General features: G+C 42.4%; 1 protein-coding gene across 8 annotated transcripts in view; it reads right to left on the minus strand.

Moving 5' to 3' along the window:
* Positions 1-1412: 1412 nt before the first annotated feature.
* The window catches only part of Ncoa2 (nuclear receptor coactivator 2), a 278129-nt gene continuing 255602 nt past the window's right edge, over positions 1413-23939 (minus strand). For all 8 annotated transcript variants that reach the window (XM_063257438.1, XM_063257437.1, XM_023561717.2 and 5 more), the window contains 8 exons: positions 20173-20335; positions 17325-17603; positions 17073-17150; positions 15324-15558; positions 13168-13345; positions 12434-12632; positions 9624-9713; positions 1413-5080 (listed from right to left, as the gene is read on the minus strand). In XM_063257438.1, the coding sequence (XP_063113508.1) occupies positions 5069-5080; positions 9624-9713; positions 12434-12632; positions 13168-13345; positions 15324-15558; positions 17073-17150; positions 17325-17603; positions 20173-20335 (1234 nt within the window). In that variant the 3' untranslated portion in view covers positions 1413-5068. The remainder of the gene's footprint in view (positions 5081-9623; positions 9714-12433; positions 12633-13167; positions 13346-15323; positions 15559-17072; positions 17151-17324; positions 17604-20172; positions 20336-23939) is intronic.

Consider the following 23939-nt stretch of genomic DNA (forward strand, 5'->3'; position numbering starts at 1 on the left):
TAATTGGTTATTAGTGTGGGTAGGTAGTGTTATTGCTTTAGCTACCTTATAAAGCCTTTTCATTTACTCCAAGAGCTGAGCGATTGATTCACTTAGGTGTGCCCCGTAGATGGTCAAACTGGCTGAAAATGTTTTCTTTCATTGCCAGTATTGATATTTTCTTTAATGAGTCTGTGGACTCTTCATTGACTTTGATTAAAGGGCTGAAATTTCTCTTAATATTGACGTTTTTTTCCTTAACATATTAACATTGCTATTAGCACGGATTTTTCTCACCTTCTCATTTTCAGTATCTTTACAATACAGTTCCATACATTTTTCAACTGCTACCTAGCCTTGCCCCTGGTAGTTGTGGACCTGGTCCTTTTAAGGCTGACATCTGCACAAGACTATTGCTATGGTTTAGTAGATTGATTACTAATAATTGATAGCACAAGTACACTTCTTAAAACCAAGATCATAAACTAAAATCGTGTGCTGTTATGGCTTGCATCTAGGTGTCCCCTGTCCCCAAACCTCATGTGCTCATCTGTGGGGTTTTGCGGTGGCTGGATCTAGGGTCTGCAACTGTGACTAAAGGTGTGTTGTAAGTACATTGGTTTAGGGTTGCTTTAGCATATTCTGGGAATGGCTATGGGAAGGCCACACTGAGCGGCACTGACCAGGAGGCCACAGCCTGGACGGATAAGAGAAAGGCTCTGCTGCTGCCAGCTCTGCCATGGACAGTTTGTTTCTCCTCTGATGCCCTCTGCCATGGCGCCCTGCCTGGAGCCAGCTGACTATGGCCTGAAACCTCTACCAACTGTGAGCTAAATAAACCTCTCCTCCTGTAACTTGTGTGTGTCAGGTATTTTGTCTCAGCAACAAGAAAACTAACTGAGATATGTGATATACCATCTTAATAACTAGTGAAAAGTTCACATTCTAACGTTTTTCGAGACTTGGGAATGGAAGGTAGAACAGAATGCAAGAGTTCTATCACTTATCATACTGGGAGTTGGTGGAACAGATCTGACCTACATTTGTTATTGTTATACAATTGTAAATGGATACACTTTCTTGGCTTCAAACTGAAAATCTATTAAATGGTTTATCGGGTGCTGGAGGTCAGCTTGGTGGCAGAGAGCTCACCTAGTATGCACAAGGCCCTAGATTCAATCCCCCCACCAAAAAAAAGTTTTGTTTTTGAGAATGAAATGTTAGGGCCGGGGATATAGACATAGTTCAGTAGCAAGCATGAGATCCTGAGCTTGATTCCTGGTACCATAAACAAACAAACAGAATGAAATGTTATAGGTGCTATGAACTGTGCTGACTACCATATCAAAAGAAATTATTAAATTATGACATATTTTCAATTTAAATGCAATTATGAAAGAAGGTACAATATAAACACATTAAAATCTCTAAAGCCATGTAAAACCCGAAGGCATTAAAATTTATTAAATGATGCAATAACAACAGAATTCTTTATTTACAATAGCATTATTTAACATCAAATAAGCAAATAGCATCAGCAAAGCAATATTAACTTGCATAAATGTATTTAAAATTTCTCTGAATATATCTACCTTTGCATAAACTGCTCACACTAGAAATACAAACATCAATGCAGGTGAACAAAGTGATGTTGAGTCAACTCTGTTTTGAAAATAAATCACAACCTGAAACACTGTAAGCTTTCTCCTGAAGAACCATAGTTAATATATTGCTTAATTTTACCCTTGTATAATCTTTTCATATACACACATCTCAGATGCAACTTTATGAGTAACTGTACAAATAAAATCCACAAATGACAAAGGAAAAAAAATGACAGTTAAATGTTTGAAGAAATGTATCATCATCACTCTTCAATAACATAAAGGTTAAGCGATGATGCGCTTATTCAAAAATTGTACACAATTCACTATACAAATATAATACATCGGACAGCTATGTAGGAATATACAAGACTTAAAAACAGATCTAAGGCATTATGCTAGATTTTAGCATTTTGAGGTTCTTGCACATAGCTTTTACCTGTAGTAAGAAACTTAAAAGACTTTGTTTTAGTCTATAAAGAAACACCAGGGAGAAAATTCTAATTAAAATCGAAGCCACTACAGTAATTTTCTTTTGTGCAGAGAATGCTTTGCTCTTAGGCAGCATACTACCATACAAACACTAGAAAATTTTAAATTCACACCAACAATTAATGGCTTAAGTTGCATTTCAAAACTGATTGTGTATCTTTGGGTTCTGCAAGTGGATCTGTGCCACCCAGTTCATGTGTTAAGCCCATATGAACTCCATTTTTAAACACATTAAAAATTGCATTATATAAATTGCAAAAACATTGCTTTCAATTATTACAGGCCATAAGAGATACACGTCTGGAGAGGGGCTTTTAACCTTTGAGTCAAACAAATTCATTGTAGTAAAACAGCTCACTTCACTTTTAAACTTACCACATTACATGAACACTTAATGGGTTTACAACCAAGTTAATGTATGTATACTTTCACATTATGTTTTTCACATTTAGTAATATAAGTAAAACACTGATTATTTGTTCTATTAACAAAAACCAAGTACTTAGTCTAACGAATTTACTGTGTACAGCATGAAAAATACTGAAGGGAACTGATTTGGCTTTTGCTTCAATAGTGATCAATATGATCAGAGGATTCCTTCACTTATTTTCTTCTTCTAATTAGATGTAAAACAAAACCCACTACCTGATCTGAATCATAAGAGAATTTGTAATCTCTTTCCTTCAAAACAGCATTTCACGAATTATTCTAAACTGCCAGTCTCACAGCTCAGCAGATTTGTCTGACTGGAGATTGGTGTTAAACATAACGGTCGGATGGATAAATAATGAAAGAACGTAGGCATCTCTTGGAGGGTGTTACACTGAAAAGAGGCTTAAATCTGGTTAAAACTCCATTTTCTCTTGGGTGCTGTGTGAACTTAAAGTCATTCTAACTCTCGGATTTCTAGAAGCTGACTGAAAACTGCGCAGCACACGGACCTCTCCGCCCACCTCTCTGCACCACTACAGCCCCAGGTGGCCGGTGGGAGAGCAGCAGCCTTCTCCAGGGGACAGTGAACTGGTGGCCACCTAGAGGTGCTGCTCTGTCTCCCTGGATTGAGATCCCTTTCAAAGTGGAAAAAAGGATCAGAATGCCAATTTCCAGAAAGTCTCTTTAGTATGGAGCAACACTTTCAGACCGTCTGATTACTATTTATCTTTGGGCTATATCTCTTCCCACATTTCCATACTCAGTACATATATAGAGAGACATATAAATATAAACAGGGGTAGTTTGTACATTTTTCACCCTGCCACAAATAAGCAATCAAATTTCAAGGAAAAATTTCTCTGTTCCTAAAAAGCCTGGCTAACGAGATATTATAAAATGTTTTGCTTTTTAGACATCAAAAAGATATTCTGAAATTTAGGTAACAAAGTATGTGTACTGGGGATGGGGAAAAATAGGTCAAAAAAGGTTATCAGTTTCTTGGTATTGCAGTTGTCAGAAACTGATACCAATTAATAAAAGAATATCCCCTACCAGAGTGGGCAAGAAAATCAACCATAAAAGTGGCCTGCTTAGTAACATGTAGTCTAAGATCCATTAAGAAAGAATATAAACATATAAAAATCAAGAATTGGTTCCTACAGCGGCTGCATATCATATAGATTAGATAAATGATTTATGAGCAGAATCACGATGTTTAGAAAATAAGTCTTACGTCTACAAATTAGGTCTAATCAAGGCATTGATATCCTTTACAAAACACCTTTAGGAGACATTGCTATGAAGATATCTAATTTAATACTGAAGTACCTCATTTTTCAGTCAATTCCACAATATGTATACCTCACAAAAATTATACAATTAAAACACTTAAGTTCTCAACTTAAATTATTGCTTGTTTACATATAAATTGAATTTTATGTACCTTACAAAACTTCAGTTTAGTCAGTACTGCTAAAAAACAAAATAAAAAACACATGGCAGAGGTTAAATCTGTCGTGATATCTGCTGTCAATTTCAATACACTAGTATTTTTTCTCCCATTTTGGAGGCCAGAGTTGCTGGGGACAGAGTGACATGCTTCTGAAGCAGACGGCTCTAGCCTGACTGGGATCAAGTCCTAACTCTGATCCTCTCCTTGCTAGTAAATGTATTTTTCTGAAATCCAATATTTAGCAATTGGTAAGTGGCTGGCAAAACATTTCAGAAAATTAGGGGGACCAGGGAAAGCAAAGGGGAGAGCATTTAGGGTTGAGGGAGGAGAGATACTAATTCAAGCTGTCTGACCAATCTAAAGGGAAATGAATTTAGAAACTGAAAACATTTCTTCTTGATTCACAATTTAGGTCAACTAATTTAATTTTAACAAAGAGAAAAAACTGAACAAACACTTGATAATATTAACAGCCTTCTCACAGCCTCCTTTTTGTCTGTGCAGGACTTGGAAACTCTTCCCAACGAGGTCTTGAGAGCGTTCTGCAAAGATACAACTGTGACTCCATGGGCCATCACTCATGGGTGTCCATGGGTCCACCCTGCTTCCTCTCAAATGCAGGGTTTCGCTTACCACACCAAGATTTTTTAAAAAATTATTTTCTTTTCCCCCAGATGAAATCTTAATCTTTGCTTTTGACCGATTAGCCAGGGAAAACAAGCAAGAAACCAGTGTGTGGAATCAAACGAACAGAACAAGAGCACGGTTCTCTTGAGATACATACATGGAAATACATTCAATCTGACACGGGTATGAAATTTGCCTGTCAACATTTACTTTGCAGGAGAGATCTAAGTTGCACTAAGGTGAATGCAGTGAACAGACTGAGCAACCGCCTGGAGTGAGCTTCAGACCAGCAAGAGAAGAGGTGGCTCCGGTGGCAGCTAAGTGCACTCCCCCGGGGAGCAGGACCCAGCCCGTCTGCTCGTTGGCTCTGAGAGACTGCGCAGATAGGAGTCAACACAGGAGGCAGCTCTCCAGACTGGCAGGTGTTTTGAGTACGTGTGCCTGGTCAGCTGAAGGAAGCAGCGGCCAGCCACCTGCAGGGTCAGCAGTACTTCTGCAGGGAAACAGACAGCAAGTCAGGCCTCGTCTGAGCCTCTGAGCAGACGGCCCAGAGAATGTGACACAAAGCTGCAACAGCCTGCATCCGGGTGAGAGCACGGACTCTGCTGTGAGCAGGGATGCAGCCGTTCCTGTTTCACCAGTGCTTCCTGAGGGACAGGGACGTGCCCACAGCCCTCTGCGCCACTTCTGGGGGACACAGCAGGCAAAGGAGTACGCGCTTCCCCTGAGCGCTCTCTGCTCTTACTAGTTACAGCCTCGTCCACTTTCCCACCTCTTGCAAAATGTCCTTTCTGCCAAGTGTGGAGACGCATGCCTGTAATACAGCCCTTGGGAGGCTGAGGCCAGCCTGGGCCACACAGCCAGTACAAGATCAGCCTAGACTACAAAGTGAGACCCTGTCTCAAAAACGAGCAAACAACCCTTCTCCTCAAACAAAACCAAAACCAACAAAACCCACCCAAACTCCCTCTTTTTTGAGATAAGGTCTTCACATGTCATTTAGGCTTGTCTCTAACACCTGACTTCAAGTGAATCTCCTGCCTCAGCCTTCCAAGTAGCTGGAACTGTGTGCCACTGTGCCTGGCTTACAATGTCTCTGAAAAATTCTCTCTTCAAATTTAAAAGAAAAAAGTCCCTCTTGATTCTTTGTGATATACTGCCACGGTGTTTTTTAAAAAATGTTTTACCGGTACATGTCTGCAATGCCTGATGACTGCATTCCCTGTGGGGAGTCAGTGTATGTACAGAACATGCCGTAGTTCTCTTTTCTTAACCCTCCCTCTTTCTCCATCTTTTGGTTTCCCTTTTCTTTTCCAAAAATTTTACCTCCCCTTTTCCTATTATCTATCTTTTATATTGCTCTTTATTTCTATTTTGGGTTTCTTATACAAGAGCTGCCATGCGCTATTTAAGTTTGTGCGTCTGATTTATTTCACCTCACATTATGGTCTCAAGGTACATCCTTTTTCCTACAAACGACTCAAGTGTACCCTTCATTGCAGAGTGGTACTCCACTGTATGCAAATATCACATTTTCTTTATTCAGTCATCTGCTCATGGCTTCTGCCCAGCATTTAGCAACTGCTATTAGAAATACGGGTATGCACGTGTCGCTGAAATACGATGCCGGTCGCTCTTTCAGGAAGACACATATGAGGGAAGCATCTGCGTTGAGTGAACTTCTACTTTGTTTTGAGGAATCTCCACTCTGATTTCCACAGGGTGGAGCGATCTACACTCCATCACCATGTAGAAGGCTCCTCTTTCCTGCAGGCTTGCCAGAGAGTTTGGTGTTACTGGATCTCCTAGGGCAGCCATGCTTGCCCAGACAGACCTTCCGTGTTGCTTCAGGTGCACTTCTCTTGTGGCCGAGACCCCAGCGAGGTCCTATGGGGGATGTGTTCTCCCCTACTTTTGCAGACCAAGTCTACCTGGCTTCTGGTTCTAAGTGCTCCTGTCACACTGCACAGGCCGGGAGATGCCACCAAGGCCAAGTGAGCGGGAGTTAGGTGAAGTGTTCCCTTGGCGGTGCGAGTCTCTCAGCGCTTTTCTCAGCTACTGACCACACTCACCCCGCCCCCAAGTTTTTATTCATTTGGCAAATGCTGAGTATCTGCTATGTGTCAGGCCCGGGGTTAATCATAAGCTGCTCCTGGTCACTGGCATCACAGGACTGCTGAATAGGCCCAGCAGGTAAGTATGTGTGACAAGAGATCCAAAGAGGAGCAGCAGGCCTGTGGGAACTTGGCACTGAGGGCTTTGCACGCTGAGCAGAGCTCAGCAAGGCCACAGAGAAGTCAGAATGGAAGCCAGGCCCAGGGAATCTATTTATCTAAGTGCCTCAAAGGAGGGTTCTGGGGAAACTATTGCCAGATCTTAACTTCTAGTGACCAAAGAGAACTATATTAACCCCTGGCTAGATTCACAATTCTAAGTTTAAAACATGTGCTCAGAATATGAGTGATTACATTTCTTTTTAGAGAAGAGCATTAAATGTACTTTATAATATAAACCTGAGTGTATATTTGTTTCTAGCTGTGTCACTTTTTCTTTTTTGCTATGTAATGTACGTTGGCTTTGAATTTACGTATATAGCCCAGACTGGGTTCCAACGTCTTCTGCCTCAGCCTCCCAAAGTCTAGGATTATAGGCATGTGCCACCAGGCCCAGCTGCCACAATTTCATATGAAAATAGTCCATGGCTGATTAAACTATTTTTTTTTAGCTTTTCAACTTTTCAGTTAGTTCAGAAAAAGAATTCTAGCGAGCTACATATATACCTGTTTACAAGGTTTAAAAGCTTCAAGGCAAGCCAAGTGTGATGGTGTATGCCTATAACCCCAGCACTGAGAGGCTGAGGCAGGAAGAGCACTCAGAGTTCAAGGTCAGACTGCTACATAGCGAGACCCTATCTCAAAAAAGAGACGCTGAATCTTCACTGTCAGTCATACTGCATTTGTGACTATCCACCTCTCTTTCCTTTAGGGTCTAAGTAAAGACAGGGGGGAATGGCACCAGAGGCAGTAACTTACCCTGTCTGGCCTTCTCCAGTGCTACCTGCATGAGGCCTTCTTACTGGGAAGCAGGTAATGGGGCAGGGGTTAAGGAGGGCATTATCTGCTTGGGTTCACTTCCTGGTATTGCCAGATCTCAGGTAAGTCCTAAAACCTTCAAAACAGTGGTTCTGCCAGAGAGTGTGGTGTGGTCTGAACATCAGTGACTTCATACATGCTGGCTTATTTTTAGTCTTTTTTAAAGGTAGAATAAGGAACCCTCCATATGATCTGCTTTAGAATAAGCAAGTCTGTTCTTAGATAGTAACCTGCCAGCAGAAAAAAAGGCACCCAGGCAGGGCAATTCCTGGGGAGAGAGGCTGGGCCTGGTATCTGTGTGCTTCAGAGGCCTCGCCCACCAAGGTGGCAGGCCTAGGCTAGCATGGCCGCAGCTGAGGGGGACGGGAGAGTGCTCTGATTTCAGGGATGGGCTTGGCAGGGTGGGTCTGGGCTGGGGGCAGGAGGCAGCCTGGTCTCTCAAATGTGTCTTTCAACAGAGGTATATGCTTGGAGACTGAGCTTCCTGTGTTTTGGGTTACAATGGGATGGCTTCTGAGAGTTTGTCACTAATGTCACTGTTCCTTTGGGAAGTACCCCCAGTTTCAGACCTCTGCTTCTATCTATCACAGCCATCACTGAGTTCTTTGGTTACTCTCTTCTTGTACAGGCTCCATGGAGGGGAGAATAGGATTGGAATCGAAGGCATATTTCAAGACTAAGCACATCTTACTATGGGATCTATTCCTGTTTCTGTTTGACTTACTTTGTCAATGCTGTTTTTTTCTTTTTTTGGGTACTAGGGATCAAACTCAGGACCTCATGCTTGCTAGGCAGGTGCTATGCTGCTGAGCTAAGTCCCCAGCCCCTTTGTCAATACTGACTATTTTTTTGAGACAGGGTCTCACTACGCAGTTCAGGCTGGCCTTGCGCTCACTTTGTAGCCCAGGCTGGTCTCAAACTTGTAACGATTCTCCTGCCTCAGCCTTCCAAATGCTGGGATTACAGTCATGTGCTACCATACTTGGCTTACTTTGTTAATATTTAAATAGGTTTAAACCATATAAGTCAATTTTTGTATATCTGAGTGTCACTTGGGTATGCACAGGTAATAATCTCCAGGATTCCTACCCACAGCTGACATCTCTACAGGTGAAGTCATTAACATAATGTTGTTAAAACATGGATTAAATTCATACTTTTTCTAAACCTGAATGTTTGTTATTGGGTATTGGAAAATGAACCTAGGGCTTTCACACTGAGTTATGTTCCTATTCTTTTTTAAATTTTGAGACAGGGTCTCACAAATTGCTCCTAGGTGCCTAGACCAGGTTTGTACTTGTGATCTTCCTGTCTCTTCCTTCCAGAGTGCTGGGATTACAGGAGTGTGCCGCCACTTCTCGTTTTCAATGCCAAGATTGACAACACCATTCAACACTGGCCCTACATTTTGCCCACTGGGACAGAGTTTTAAGAAAGTGCTCTTGCTCCTGAGGGTTCCATCCTTTAGGCCCCTGCCCATATACCAGGAGCTCAGAGTCCTGTGAGGCAGCTGCAGGTGTGCTGCAAGTACTCATCAGCCCAACACGCTGAGATCGGGACAAGCAAGGCTCGTGTCTCTCGTCAGAACAAGTGTTTAAGGTATAACAGACACATAATATGTAAGACTGGTGCCTAAACACAATGAAATAGAGACAGGCCTAAGGGAAACAGTAATTCCTCTCATCAGTGTAATCTCATATTGTAATTCAGAGAAATCAATAATAAATTATAACTAATTCTGTGCTATTTTAGTTTTTGCACTAGCCTAATATTTAAGTGCAACTGTAGATCTCTTGATTCATTTGGCAGCATCAGATCAATTAAAACAAGGAGGTCACACGGAATTCGGAGATCCTTTGCAGCTCTGAGCCGCACTCGGTAGGAAACCTTTGCTTGCCTCTCGCCGTGTGCATGCACCCACGCCCCCTGCAGCACGTTGCTTACCCGTGATGCATCTCCCTCCTGCTTGATCATGTCCATCCCAGGCAGCTGGTTTGGAAAAAGGCTGCCTCCTCTCAGAGCAGGGTCATTTACCTGAGGGCAACAAGACAGGGAATGGGACATCCGTGGGACACTGGAAGATACCAACGCTCACTGCTTCAGGAGGACACAGGCCCAGGGCAGGCAGCAGAGAAATGGCCCCGTTCCCGCCCGTGTTGGCAGTATGGGTATGTGCGGAGAGCAGACAGACACACGGGAAGAATACTGACGCGGACTCTTCACAGAAAATCCTATTTCACTCTGTACAGATTCAACAGAGAAACATTTTCATGCCTGTTTTTTTTTTTTTTTTTTTTGGCTGGTTTAAATTAGACCAGTGACTCACATTTTAAACTGTGCAGTCACTTGAGAGGCTTGTGATATCTTTGCTATTTAAGTACATTATTAATTTGCAAGACAAAGTGTGAATGCCCCAAAATGATGCTGGATTCTGTGAATTTACTCTGACCAAGCAAATCATGTGTTAACATTTATGTATTTCATTTACAAATTACAAAGTAAATGCATATATACTAATAGAGAACGATGTTTATCAGATGACACACTTCGGTTGTTTTTTGTGCTTCCAGATTGATAGTCAACCAGGGCTATGGGGTACAGCTCTGAAAGCCCTGAGTTCAACCCCTAGTCCCACCACCCTCACCAGGGAAGGAAAAGCAGGCATCGCTTTCCTTCTGGGCGGGCTAGACTAGGACTGCACCGTGTGAGTGCACCCCAGCGAGCCTCAACCCACACTGCCCCTGAGAAAGCCATCACGTGTCACTAGTGGTCAATCCTTGCAGGAAATTAGTATCAAATCTACCTTTTCCTCACTGAGAATTCTGTGTTTAATTTATGCCTATCTTTTACTCAAGTAAGTGTTTGACCACTGTCAGCTCAACAGCAGACATACAAGTCACCACTATGAGCATTCAACCTTCTCACATGGTCAAGGCCTTCAAATTTTCTCATGTGCCAACTTGTATATTTTTTAATCATATGACAGACTAAAACCCTGAGGCTTGTAACATTCAGTCAATTTTCACAAAAATTGTGGTTTATTACCATCACAATTAAAAAGGCCTATGCCTGACACGGTGGCACACACCTGTAATCCTAGCACTCAAGGAGCTGAGGCAGAAAGATTGATGAGTTCAGTCAGCCTGTGTTACCCAGTGAGTTTAAGGCCAGCCTCAATTACATAGTAAGATCTTGTCTCAAAAAACCGACCCGCCCTTAAAAGGAATTAAACAGACCTAATAAAATCTTCTAGCTTTCACACTTTCATATCGTGTTCTAACTGAAAATTCATGGGCTAACCAGTTGCTCCCTCTTAACTTTCCCACACCTTAATTTCTCCAGATATAAAACAGAAGTCAGAGCCCTTGCCAGATTTTTACTTCCAATGCACTAATCGAGAATCAGAGCAGAATGAACAGCATTTTGGGACATTAGAAAAATAAGATACTGTACATTGAGAGATCTTGTCTCAAAAAACCAAACCAAAAGATATTCTGTAAATGCAATGTGAAAATTATTAACCACTAGCTTTACCTCTAGATCAACTAGAGTTTTGAATTCCAGGCTGGCTATTTACCTTTTTTTTTTGGTCTTCTTGAGACAGGGTCTCACTGTGCAGCTCAGGCTAGCCTTGGGTTCACTTGGTAGCCCTGGCTGTTGCAAACTTGCAACGATACTCCTGCCTCAGTCTCCTGAGTGCTGGGGTCACAGGTGTGCATCATCTTGCTAATTTCGAGGCTTTAGTCTCCCTGCCACCTAGTAAAGCTAGTGTATGAGGAGTAGAGCAGTATCATTTCTTATTTTTAAAACAGTGACCAAAAGAAAAGCATGGCACCAGTATGTCAATAAGTAAAGAAACAGTGGTTTACCTGTGTTAATCTGGCTTTGGCCCTTGCTTTTCTTCTTCTTCTTTTTTTAGATAAGGTCTCAGTATGCAAGGTCTCTTGCAAGCGTGCACCACCATGCCTGGCTTCATCTGGTTTTACTTTTGTAAAAAAGCCAGTGTTTAAACTAAAAACTCAAAATAAAGCTATGGAAACTGTATACTCATCATCCCATTTTTAGAGATTCATTTTATTGATTTATTGATTCTTGACAGGGTCTCACTCTGGTATTTAGGCAGGCCTCAAACTCATGGGGATCTTCCTGCCTCAGCATACTGGATGCTGGTTTTACAGCTATGCACCACCACACCTAGCCTAGAGATTCTTTTTTTTCTTGGTACCAGGAACTGAACTCAGAACCTTGCGCTCGCCAGGCAGGCTTTTATGCCATGAGCTATATCCCTGGCCCAAAATTCATTTTAGATATTGCTAAATTCCCCACATAACAGAAAAATGTACCTGATGTGCATGTTAAGCAATAGATTCAGAAACCCTTCAGCAGTTAGGAATCTGTTCCTATCTATTTCATCATTAACAAGTTTGTTAATCTCACTAGCAGGTGAGAATAAGGTGAAAACAACACCCTTTAAAAACACTGTGGGAGTTGGGGGCAGATGCAAAGTTGAGGTCCACAAAGAAAGATTTGATCAGTATAAAAACAGACAATAGGGCTGGGAATTTAGCTTAGCGGCACAAGCATCTACCTGGCAAGCACAAGGTTGAGTTTAATCCCCGGCACCAAAAAAATAAATAAATAAATAAAAAGAAAAAGACAAGAAGGCAGCACCTGCCTGTGTGACGTTTTGAGTTTGATTTCCCAGTACCATCCCCCGACCCAAAGAAATAGACAAGTCAGCTTCTCTCGCTCACCTGCTCTGGCCCCATGGAGGACAGCCCTGATGTAGGCACGGAGGTCACTGAGGTCATGCTGATCTGTCCAGTCATCTGGTTCATGCTGCTCATGCCACCCGTGTTGGTTGCCATGGATACACTGATGTTCATATTGTTATTGTACATGCTGGTGTTTGCTTGTTGCCCGAAGTGTGGTGGGGACTGTTGTGAAAACATGCTGGGACAGAGGAAAAAGAGAAAATGAAATGCTAGAGGCTGAAAGCAAACAGGGGCAAGCAGTTGCGAGCATCTCAGGCATCTACTGCAGGGTGAGGAACTGTACACTGCAGGAAAACCCAGGTGGCACAGCCGGAAGGTGGTGCAGCTGTGAGGTATCAAACAGGAAAGTGCTCCACAACCTGCAGGCTAAGGGAGCTGGCTGCCTCTCCTGAGTTCCTGTGACAGTCCAAGGCCAGCCCCCACTGGCTCAGGGGTGTCAGAGCAGCTCTGCATTTGCTTTCATCACAGACACGGATAAGGACTGCTTCTGCATCAGTGCCTTCCACATGTTCTGGGACAAATTAGTGCTGAGAGGGTTCCTTCTACTCCAGAGGAAGAGGTATAATGCTAAGTTTTTGTAAATTTCTGGTGACTTCTGCCCCAGCGTGAGTAAGCTGGCTTATTTAGCAGCTCGTATGATACTGGATGCTTAAACAAATACATTTTTAAAAATACACAAAAGAAATAGGTAGTTTCTTTGGTGATCATTTTACCTGTTTCCACCCATGTTTCCCTGGGCCCATCCGTTCATGTCCGAGGGGGCCTGATAAGCGGGGTTGGCCTGAGACTGCTGCATCATGGGGCTCTGCGTGTGTGCCATTCGGGGTGACATAAGAGGACTCTGGGGAGTTGTAGCCCCAGTAAAGCCTGGATCAGGTTGCTGACTTATTCCTAAAGAAACAAAATGAACACAAAGAAACTGTTAATTTAGAATGTTCAAGGATACATAGCAAATTAGTTTCAAATATATGATCCATGTGCTGATTAATTACATATACTTTAAAGATTCCAAGCTAAAAGCCAGGCAGAGGCTGAGGCAGGAGGGTCATTGCAAGTCTGAGACCAGCCTGAATATTGTTGCCTATAATTCCCCTCCAAAGCAAGAATTGGTCATGCTATATACCCTTTGACTTAAAATAGTCAAAATCTTTAGATTGTTTAAACTGGATTAAAGTTCAACACACATTTTTTTTTTCCTTCAAGACAGGGTCTCACTACGTAGTCCAGGCTGACCTCAAACTCACGGCAATCCTCCTGCCTCAGCCTCTAGGGTATGGGATTACAGGTGTGTGCTACCATGCCTGCCTGCTAATAGATTTTTCTTTAAGTCACTCCATGGTGAGACTTTCGGATTGAACCCAAGGCCTCTGCCAGTATTTTTTTTAGACATGTTTTGTTTTGAAGCACTAATACTTGGACCAGGGTCTCACACATGCTGGGAAAGTGTTCTGTCACTGAGCTAAATCCTCAACCTTTTTACTTTTTAAAATTTTACTTTAAAATAAATAAATAACAATTTTACTATAAGACAGGTTCTTCCCTCAGTTGCCTAGGCTCGCCTTGAATTTAGAATTCTCCTGCTTTATCTTCTTCCACAGCTGGGATTACAGGTGTGGATCACTACATCTGGCTGAAATGGATGCATTTAAAAAAATATATAAAAAAAATATGTGACTGTGTTCACATTTATCTTATTTTTCTTTAAGAAGGGCTCTAATGGTACTTTTGTATTATCCAAGATTAGTAAGAATAAGGAAAAAATTCAACATATACTTCTTGTTCAGTTTCAAGACAAATGGTATTTATGCTATAAGGAAAGAAGTAACTTTTTAGTACACTTTTCTAAGTTATTAAAAAAGAAATAGAAGAAAGGAGCTAGTAAAGAAAGAAGGCAACTTCTTAGATATTTTTGGGTAGTATTACATACATTTTTGCCTAATGCTTGTTAAACATGCATGTTTAATCTGCATGTTTAATCAATATTTAAATGAGCTACAAAAGAAAAGTTTAAGATCATTCAGAGAAAAGCTGCACATCATTTTTGTTTCTTTAAAGAAATTTGGTCAACATACAGACTAAATAGTTGTTAACAGATAACTCAGACAAGGGTAAAAGCATGTCTGTTTATCAGTACGTCAATAGTTAATAAAACATGACATGCCCACAAATATGTTTATGATGTACATTTAGTACCTCATCTCTTAAAAATGACATTAAACAAAACTCAGTGTAAAGAAAACTAAGAGGGTTCCCTTGCGTTTCTATGTAGCACTTTTCGACAATTATCTATTCATGAATTATTTCATATAATCTTTTTGTTGTTGATGTTTTGAGACAGTGTTGTGCTGTGTAATTCAGACTGTCTTTGAGTTCACTATGTAGCCCAGGCTGTCCTCAAACCTACAGAAATCTTCTTGCCTCAGCCTTCTGAATACAAAGATTATAGGTGCGCACCACCACACCTAGCTCGTATCATCTTTAAAATCTTTATTTTTCTAAAGTTCATATCTAAAATTTAAATTTATGTCTTTCAATATCTTCTGCCTATTGATTTAAGAGCAGACTCAGAGGTGTTTAAATGTAAATATACATGCACTTGTGTTCACAGACACAAGAACAGTGTTTCCAAACACACTCCACACATATGCACTTACTTCTTAAAGCAAGATCTGCACTTACAGAACGGGGTCCCTGAGCTGACAGTGTGGAGGTTGGGTCCCAACTGTCCTCCTAGGGCTCCTACCATTCCCTGGCTAGCCAGAATCATCTGGGAGCCATGCAGAGAGCTGTGAGGAAGGAGCTATGACCCAGGACTGGGGGACATGGGAGAAAGCACTTGTGGGAGGTAGTAGTGACATAAGTCCAGTACCGTAGTTTGGAGGAAATGGGAACTGCTGGGCATTTGCTTGGGGAATCCGGGGATTGCTCATGGTTGCTGGTATGCCACTGGGAGCCACCATGCTCGGGGTCATGTTCAACCCTTGTCCTCTCATCATCAAAGTCCGCTGCTGGACTTGCTGCTGCTGATGCATCTGTCTCTGCCGAAGATGCTGGTTCAGGATTTCCCTCTGTCTCTGGGCCAGCATTTGAGCATTAATAGGTGCCTGAAATTGAGGAGAATGAATGGAGGAAAACATTGGGATAGACACACATTAGACAGGGTAACGAATGGTACTGACCAGGTAGCTGTTTGGAAAATGAAGCTACACAGAAAGAATATTCAAACAAGTGGTGATAGAACACGCGAGTTTCTGAGTTCTACAGATATGGTAACTAAAAATCTGCTAGGACTTAGCAGGGTTAGGTTCAATGCTAATGTGACTCATTTTGTGAGGACATAGTTAACTAAAAGACCTCAAAAGAACAGTCCTTTCTCAGACTCTGATATAAATTCTGAGGATGGCAGCTTAGACCCTCTTTCAGGAACATTTGAACTTAAGAGAACAAAGTCACTGTATGTCCTGGAGCACTTCAGAAGTAGCTGAGCAAAGAAAGAGGAAAGCAGGTGGCGTGGGGTGGAGGGGCGTGTGAAATAGGGAGGCCAGGACAGGGACAGGTGAGGAGGGGGTGGAGAAAGATGGGTGAAAGGAACAGCTGTCAGTGCCTGCTGTCAGTAAGAGGTGTGAGGCTGTTTCTGGGTCCTCAGAAGATACAGTCAGTCGGTCAGTCCTGCTTATCTGTCACTTCCATGTGGATGGTCACCTACATGCTAGAATTTATTTATACCTCTCAGATCAGTACTCATGGTGCTGTTATGCTCACGCATGGACTGGAAGCACAGTGGAGAAACTGCAGATGCCCACCACGCACACTTCCAACGGACACTGGGCAAGCAATGGTCTGCCTTCCCTTTTCAGCTTTCTTGTATTGTAAACAAGGGTCCTTTTATGGTCTCACTAGTTCCATATTTTTTACGTCATTGTTGTTGGTGATTTCACTGTCTAAAGGGGGCCCAAGTGTAGTGCTGTCTAGCATTCCTGTGTAAGGCTCTAAAATGCTGGCAGAGGGAATGTGAGTGTCAGTGCAGCTTCCTTTAGGCCTGAGCCGTTTCCTGGCTGCTGAGTTTGGTATAAATGAATCGATAATACACATTGTGTCTTTAAAAAGAAACTTACATGAAACAAGGCAATGCATTGAGTAGGCTGATGAGGTTCTGATCAGAGGGCTACAGAAACCTAAGCCTATATTTCTCTTAGAAAGAGTTTAATATTCTCAGGTTCAGTGTCTGTGCAAGTTTGCAACAAGAATGAACTGCATCTGGTGGTAAGATGCATCTTTAGAGGGGAACTAAGAAAGTAGGAGACCATAGGCGAAGAAGACAGCCGGGGCCACAGTGGGTTGATCTGGAACTGGTAGCCCCGTAAGTTACTTCACTCAAGTCAGTGGTGGTAAATCTATGGCACACACATTATTTTTCTTTCGAGACAAAAGATGTTCACATATGAGTCATTTTTCCTAATCTAAACCTTCAGTATTCAGGTTTAGCACTTCGTGCTAAGTAAGAGAGTTTTGGGTCCAGTATAAGGTTCGCCATCAGTGACTTGGATTATCTGGAGAAATAAGTGACAAGAGACGGTAATGGATGTGCTAAGAGCTGACAGCTAGTCTGCTCCCTTACCTGTGTTGGTACTCCTGGTCTCAGAGTCAAGTTCACATTTGAAACATTGCTGATTTGATTCATAAGAGGCTGGCGATTCTAAAAACATACACAAAGAAGTCAACACATTGTGAAACAACATAGTTTATTTCAACTCACTCTCTTCCCCAGGTTGTGCATGCTGCTGGACCACTGTGTGGTCCAGTCTTACACTCCTTCCAGGATGTGCCTGCCCTCCAGCATAGATGCTCCAGGCCCCACTGGGTAACTTACCTGCTGTGCTTGGAGGCGATGCTGAAGCTGAAGCCTCAGTTGGTTTGGCTGGTTTTGCACCAGGCCTGTGGGCCTGAGGCCTGGTCTGGGCTGCATGCGGAGTGTGGCATAACTTGGCCGCTGTCCCATGGTGTGAAAGTTTGGATCTTGCATGGGCGTATAGCTACCCTGGGCTATTTGTGCCTGAGACGCGTACTGCTGTGGGAAAACAGGGGCCTTCTGCTCCAGCATGATGTTGGAATCCTGGCTTGAGAATTGTTCTGGATCTACTGCTTGGCTCTGAAAAGAAAGCCCCCAAATACCAAGCAAATCAGTCAGTAATAGCAGAAGACTTATATGGCTGTTTTCTCTCACTCATACACTTGAAAATCTTCGTGTTCTTATTGCACAGAGGTATTTAGCTGGAGTCTACTTTTTTTTTTCCCTAGAAAATACTTCTTTGCTCAACAGATCCAATTATACAAGGAAAGAAACAGGGGTCTGGCCTGACTTCCAGCAGCACTTCTTCCAAGAGATGGGGAGAAATGGGCTGTGACCGTAGGAGTGTGTCCTATGCCCATGAGCCAGTCAAAGCCCAGGCGGACTTTGGGCGTAAACACCCCCTTGGAGCATTCTGTTTTCTGACTGGTCATTTGTGCCTATATGAATCATTTTAATTAGATGAGTCTCTGATACCAGGCTTCGATTAGCAGTATCCTGACACTGACTACCACCATCTCTATTTTGCAGATAACAAAACAGACTTCCGAGACATGAAACAAGTTGCCAAGAACCTCTCTGGCCAGCATGGAGCAGTTTTCAGTTCAGCCTGTGACTTGGCAAGTTGTTCATCAACACAACACACTATTACCACTTGACTCCTTCCTTTCTACGACTGCCAGAAGTTCCTGCATGTTCCGCATTTCATCACCATCCCCTTATTACCCGTGAGACATATTTAATCCGTGTGTCACATCTTGGTTTCTTGTATCTATCTGGTCCACAATGTAGAAGTGTAGAACTTCCCAGAGGGATGCCTCACACTCAGGTGGCCCTGTATGTCCATGAATGGAGAGGAAAAGTGGTTTTTTTCCCCCCTTTTCCTGTTTCTAGGAATAATTACTACAAAGCTGAGGATATTAGGAAAGAAAATCTCCAACATCAATAAGACCGCTCAAGCTTTTTTCTAGCCTAATAGCGTTCTGGTGTTTCCTCAGAACTGTCTGCCTATGTAGTACCAGAGTACACGGTACTCTATACTTCCCCTGATTACAGTAGCCGAATTTATGTAATTAAGTTTAACACAGTATCATAATGATGATGGATCTGATGAGACAAAGTAGAAAAATATTCAAATAAATGAAAAAAAAAAAAGAAACTAAAAATATTTATGACAGGACGACACTAGTTTTGATTTAAAAAAAGGTTACACATACCTCAGTAATTGCAAAAACACTTTGAAATGCCACCAGAAAACCTCAAGGATAAGTACACAGAATGTTGAATTCCAGCAGATACTAAGGGCAAAGTCAATCAGTCACACAGGAATTTTATTTTTATTTTGCGGAACTAGGGATGGAACGCCGGGGGTCTTTACCACTGAGCTATATCTTAGTCCTTTTTATTTTATGAGAGAGGGACTTGCTAAGCTGTGCTCAGCTTAGACCAAAGCATGTGCTAGAGATCACAAAGGTGATGCTAGGCCTAGCCCCTGGCTGAATGCCTCCAGGCTCAGCCTCTCTAGGAGCTGGGATTATAGGTGTGAGCCCCAACGCCCAGCTCACACAGGAAATATTTAACCTCTATTTCCCCTTCCAGATTTATTTCAAGTTATACCATGTATCTTTCAGTCGTTTCTTTCCATTCTGCTGTTTTCAATATGAATCACCAAGTCTGAACACTCCCACTTATGTGTGCCATGCGTGGAATTAAAGAGACTATTTTTAATAGCTCAGAGAAGTCTCCAGTGCCTCTATGTCACCTTTCTCAGACTCTGTTAAATGCCAGAGGTCCAAGAAGTAGACCAGACTCTGGAAGGTACTTTTAGGCAAGAAATGAAGATTATTCATGCTGGGTAAAGTGCAAGAGAATAACAAGAGCGCCACAGGCTTCTCTAGGCCTCTCTTCCCACAGTAAACCAGTAAGCACTCCTTCCAGAGAATGCAGTGTGCGGCCAGATTTAAGCACTGAACTACTATGGATTTTAGGAGACTAGTTTGGTAACTGTAACACTGCTGTTAAGTACTCTCAAAGCAGAAAATTACTTTTTTAAAAAAGTTTAATCCAGTATTACAATGATGATGGATCTGATGAGACAAAGTAGAAAAAAATTCAAATAAATGAACAAAAGAGATTAAAATATTATTTATGACAGGACACTAGTTTTGATTTTAAAAAAAGGTTACACGTCCCTCAGCAACTCCAAAAACACTTTAAAAATGACCTCTGCCAAGTTCTGCGCCAAGCATTCCGTTAGCACCAGCGGCTTCCTGCCCCTGCCCAGTGGGAAGAGCACTGTGTAACAGTGAGGCTCACACTGGAGCCAGCTCTGGCTCGGGGAAGGGTCTTAAGCACAGGCAGCAGTGTCCTTAGGGTCTCTGTCCCTGCTCCTTATGTGCCCCTTCCTGTCAGCAAGGGTGAAACGAGGGCTTGAGATTCTGCGCTTTTGCTCAGTAACCTAAATCAGCATGTAGAGCTCATTCTCAAGACTTTTCCTTCTTGGACAAAAGTATGTAAGAGTAGCAGGACTAGGAGAAAGAAAAGGACAGCCTGTCAGGTCAAGGTACTCTGTAAAACAAACTACAGATCGCCTGTGACACCCTTGTACCCACAGGTGTGTGCACGGCTCCTTGCTACAACCTGTGCCTACCTGGCTGACCAGCTCTGGTATCCCCAAGGCTCTATCGATCTCCTCGAGGCCGTCAAAGTTCCTCAGGGCCAGATAGAGCTGGTCCAGGAGAGCTCCCTCATCACTTGGAGACTCCGCTGCAGGATGTGGGCACAGCAGGTCGTCAGAGCTGCCAAACGGCTGCCTGCAAAGAGACAAGCTTCACCTCAGGCTGATGGAAAGCTACTTGACTTCCAGGGTTTCCATAACAAACTCCTGTACTAACCCAACAGAGCAAACTGAAAATCTAAAATAAAAGATACTCAGTGCCTACTATAGGCCAGTAATACAGCTAGGCCTGTGAGGTATAACTTGTTTCCACAGCTCCACTTCACCACGGTGCTCAGCTTAGACCAAAGCATGTGCTAGAGATCACAAAGGTGATGCTGAGGATCCATTGGTCCATTGGCTCCTACAAATGTGCACAGTCCCTCCATACTGGATGGAATAAGAGCTTCCTACTAAAATTCCCAAGTCTTCCATCAACTTCAGCTCCCCCCCACCTTTTTTAACAGGAGATGAGTATAAATCACTTGAGACACACTTACAAACTTTCAGCAGCATAAAAACTACATTCATTGTCTTGAACTCTGCTGTGGTTAAACTTGAAGCTGCTAGAAAATTTTATTTTGTTTTATAGTACTGGGGGACTCAAACCCAGAGCCCTGTGGCCTGCCAGATAAGCACTCTGCCCCTGGGCTGCACCTCAAGTCAGGAAATTTCTTAGTCATGCAAAAGCAGAACTTGAAAACATTTTTATTGCCCTTAAGAGATACAGCTATTAGCCTTCCCCATTCAGATACATAAGAAAAGTGGATCATGATTATGCAAACTTAATAGTTATAAGGTAATAGGTGATAACACTATATTCTAATTTCCACTGTATAAAAACTCCTACAATTTAAATTATTTGACAAATCAGAGAAGACTTTAAAAAAGAGCTTCAGTATTAGGTTATTACTTAATACTGAAAAGGGAAATGATATTTGTATTTTACTGAAAGTCCATCATAAATTCTTAAGAGCTACTATATGATATTTTGGAGAAAATGGAAACTTACAGGTAAGCAAATTCATTCTTCTTCTTCTTCTTCTTTTTTTTAAATCATCGGTACCATGGGCTTGCCAGGCAGGCACTTATGCCGCTGAGCTAAATCCCCAGCCCCTGCAAATTCATTCTTAACAAGAATCATCTTACCAAGAGATGAGCTCCTCTATCTGACCCAGTCTAATATGCTGCTTTTTTTGACACTTTGAGAACCTTGAAATACTTAAGTATAGCAGCGAAGCCAACAATTCCAGTTTCAAGGAAGAGCATCAACACAATCTCTGTTCTCCTTTCAGTCCATAATATTTGTAGGAAAAAACTGTCCAACCGAGTGTTTCTTTGGTGCTACACCTTATCTGCCCCATGCTGTGCTCCCTGCCTCTGAGGCACTGCCACATGGCTACCTGTGCCACCCAAGAGTCCTATGGAGCCTCTAGTTCCTGCCCCACCCCTCCTTCTGTCATTGCCTGGCTCTTGGTATGAGGATGCAAGAGCTCAGCTTGCACTGCAAGTTTCCTGACTATTCCTCCTACTTCTCTTCCATAGCTATGCTCCCTTTTGATTAACTTTACAAACTGAATCGTGATCAGATTTTTGCTTTTCTGGTAAATCAAAAAGTCTTGGTGGCATAAGTAATAAACTAGCAGAAAACTGCCATCTCAACGACCCCCCTGCCTATTCTTTCTTTTTGCTGTGTGCTGGGGATTGAATCCAAGTCTTTCTATATGCTGAGTCGCACCCCCAGCAGGAACCCTGCATCTTAGAGGCCATCCTTTTGCCAATGAATAAGAAATAAGGATGAGAATAAGAAGAAATAAGTTTATATTTTGTGCTTTTATTTGAGATGCAGTAACATTTCAGTTATCTTCAGAGTTCTGCAAAAAAGTAGCTACTGAATGAGAAAAGAAAACAAGAGAAGAAACCTTATTCTTATACTTTTTTTTTTTCCTGTCTTTTTCGTTTTTACTGGTACCAGGGATCGAACGCATGACGCACACTTGCAAGGCAGGTGCTTATGCCGCTGAGCTAAATCCCCAGCCCCATTCTTATACATTTCAACTGGTTATCCCTCACTTGTAAATTTTTATGATGGAAAAGAAGTTATTACCCATAGAGTTGCTCATAAATTTCAACCAATTTTTCCAAATGTAATTATTTAAAATAAAAGAAGTGATAACAGCTTAAAAACTGCAGTCCAACTTCACAGAAGTAGTGAAAGTGTTGCTTGACTGTGGGGCTCACACAGTGCAGAGGGGACAGCGGGGGAGAGCAGTGCTGGTACCGGCTGGCAGGCTGGCACAGCACTCTGCATGCTGTTCCAGGCCCAAGACAGTTTTGGAGCTGTTTCTGTCTGTCCTAACAGAACTCTCAGGTGACTGGGGAACAGTAGAAATCCTGACTTTGAACGTCTTTTTCCCTAGAAACTTGTCTTTGATATTTCATCCAAAAACAACTATCAGACACTATGTTAAATTACTACCTATCTGTATTCTATACACATTTCCATTGGAATGGGTGGGTTTCTAACACATCCAATAACTGTGTGTAGAAAAAGGTTACTATCCATTGACACCACGAAATTAGAATCAATGATCTGAAAGGACTATGAGAAACCTCAGTGCTCAAGTGTGGCGACTGTTTTCATTAGCTGCAGGCATGCGCCACCACACCCGATTGAAGTGTGGCAACTGTGGCCATGCGCCATGACTGCCACCCTTGACTGCAGCAGTTTACCCTGTTTTTGGGTGCCTGGATCCTACTCAAAAGCACAGCTGGAGGGCCAGGGGTGCTACCACTGCCTGAGGTCTGTGAAAAATGTAGAATCCAGGGCCCCACTTAAACCTGGAGTTGGAACCTGCACTTTAATGAGCTCCCAGAGGTGACTCTTGGGCAGAGTGAGGTTTGAGAGACAGTAACCATATGCTTCTATTTAGGTGGATAGAATGCAGCAGGTGAACAATCCCTTCCTCATCTCCCTACCACAGTTATCAAACAGTTTCCTTAATTTATTTTTGAGTGAAATAACTTGGTCTTAATTTTTTTCCCCACATCACTGCTGGGCCCATATTCTGGTATGCTATTGCTGTTTTTTGAAATAACTGAGTGCTCTGATTATCTCCTTACTCTCTTAATATACGGCAAGAAAAGCACACCCTCTACAGAATTCTGAGCCCGGGCATGACGAAAGCATTACATCCTACTGCAGATTCAATCTGAAACCTATGTTTTCTTTTACTTTTTCCTGTATTTTCTTAAAAAAAAAAAGGAAGAAGCTCTATAAATACATTTCATCCTAAAGAAATCTGGTTTGGCAATGATACCAGATCATTTCAGACTCTGATTAAGCCTTAAAGGATTACCCAGCAGTAAGGTCTTCACTAAATTACTGACCACAATCTTTCAGGGCCTCCAAGCCAAGCTTCTCCAATAATAATCTCAGAAGTGCCAGTTTTCCTTTTTTCTTTTTAGTTTTTTGAGACCAGGTCTCACTATATAGTTCAGGCTTGCCTTGAACTCACTACATAGCGCAAGCTGGCCTCGATCTCCTAGCAATCATCCTGCCTCAGCCTCCTGAGTGTTAGTTACAGGCCGGAGCTGCCATGTCGGTCAAATTTTCCAAGTTAGCCTCCCTGAATATCCTGCAGCATCCTTCCAGTCCCCACAGCATCTCCTGCTTGGGTTCTGACCTGTTCTCCATGGCC

The sequence above is a fragment of the Cavia porcellus genome, unplaced genomic scaffold (genome assembly GCF_034190915.1).
Source record: "Cavia porcellus strain 051 isolate PalLab524CR breed Dunkin Hartley unplaced genomic scaffold, mCavPor4.1 scaffold_10, whole genome shotgun sequence".
Taxonomy (NCBI): domain Eukaryota; kingdom Metazoa; phylum Chordata; class Mammalia; order Rodentia; family Caviidae; genus Cavia; species Cavia porcellus.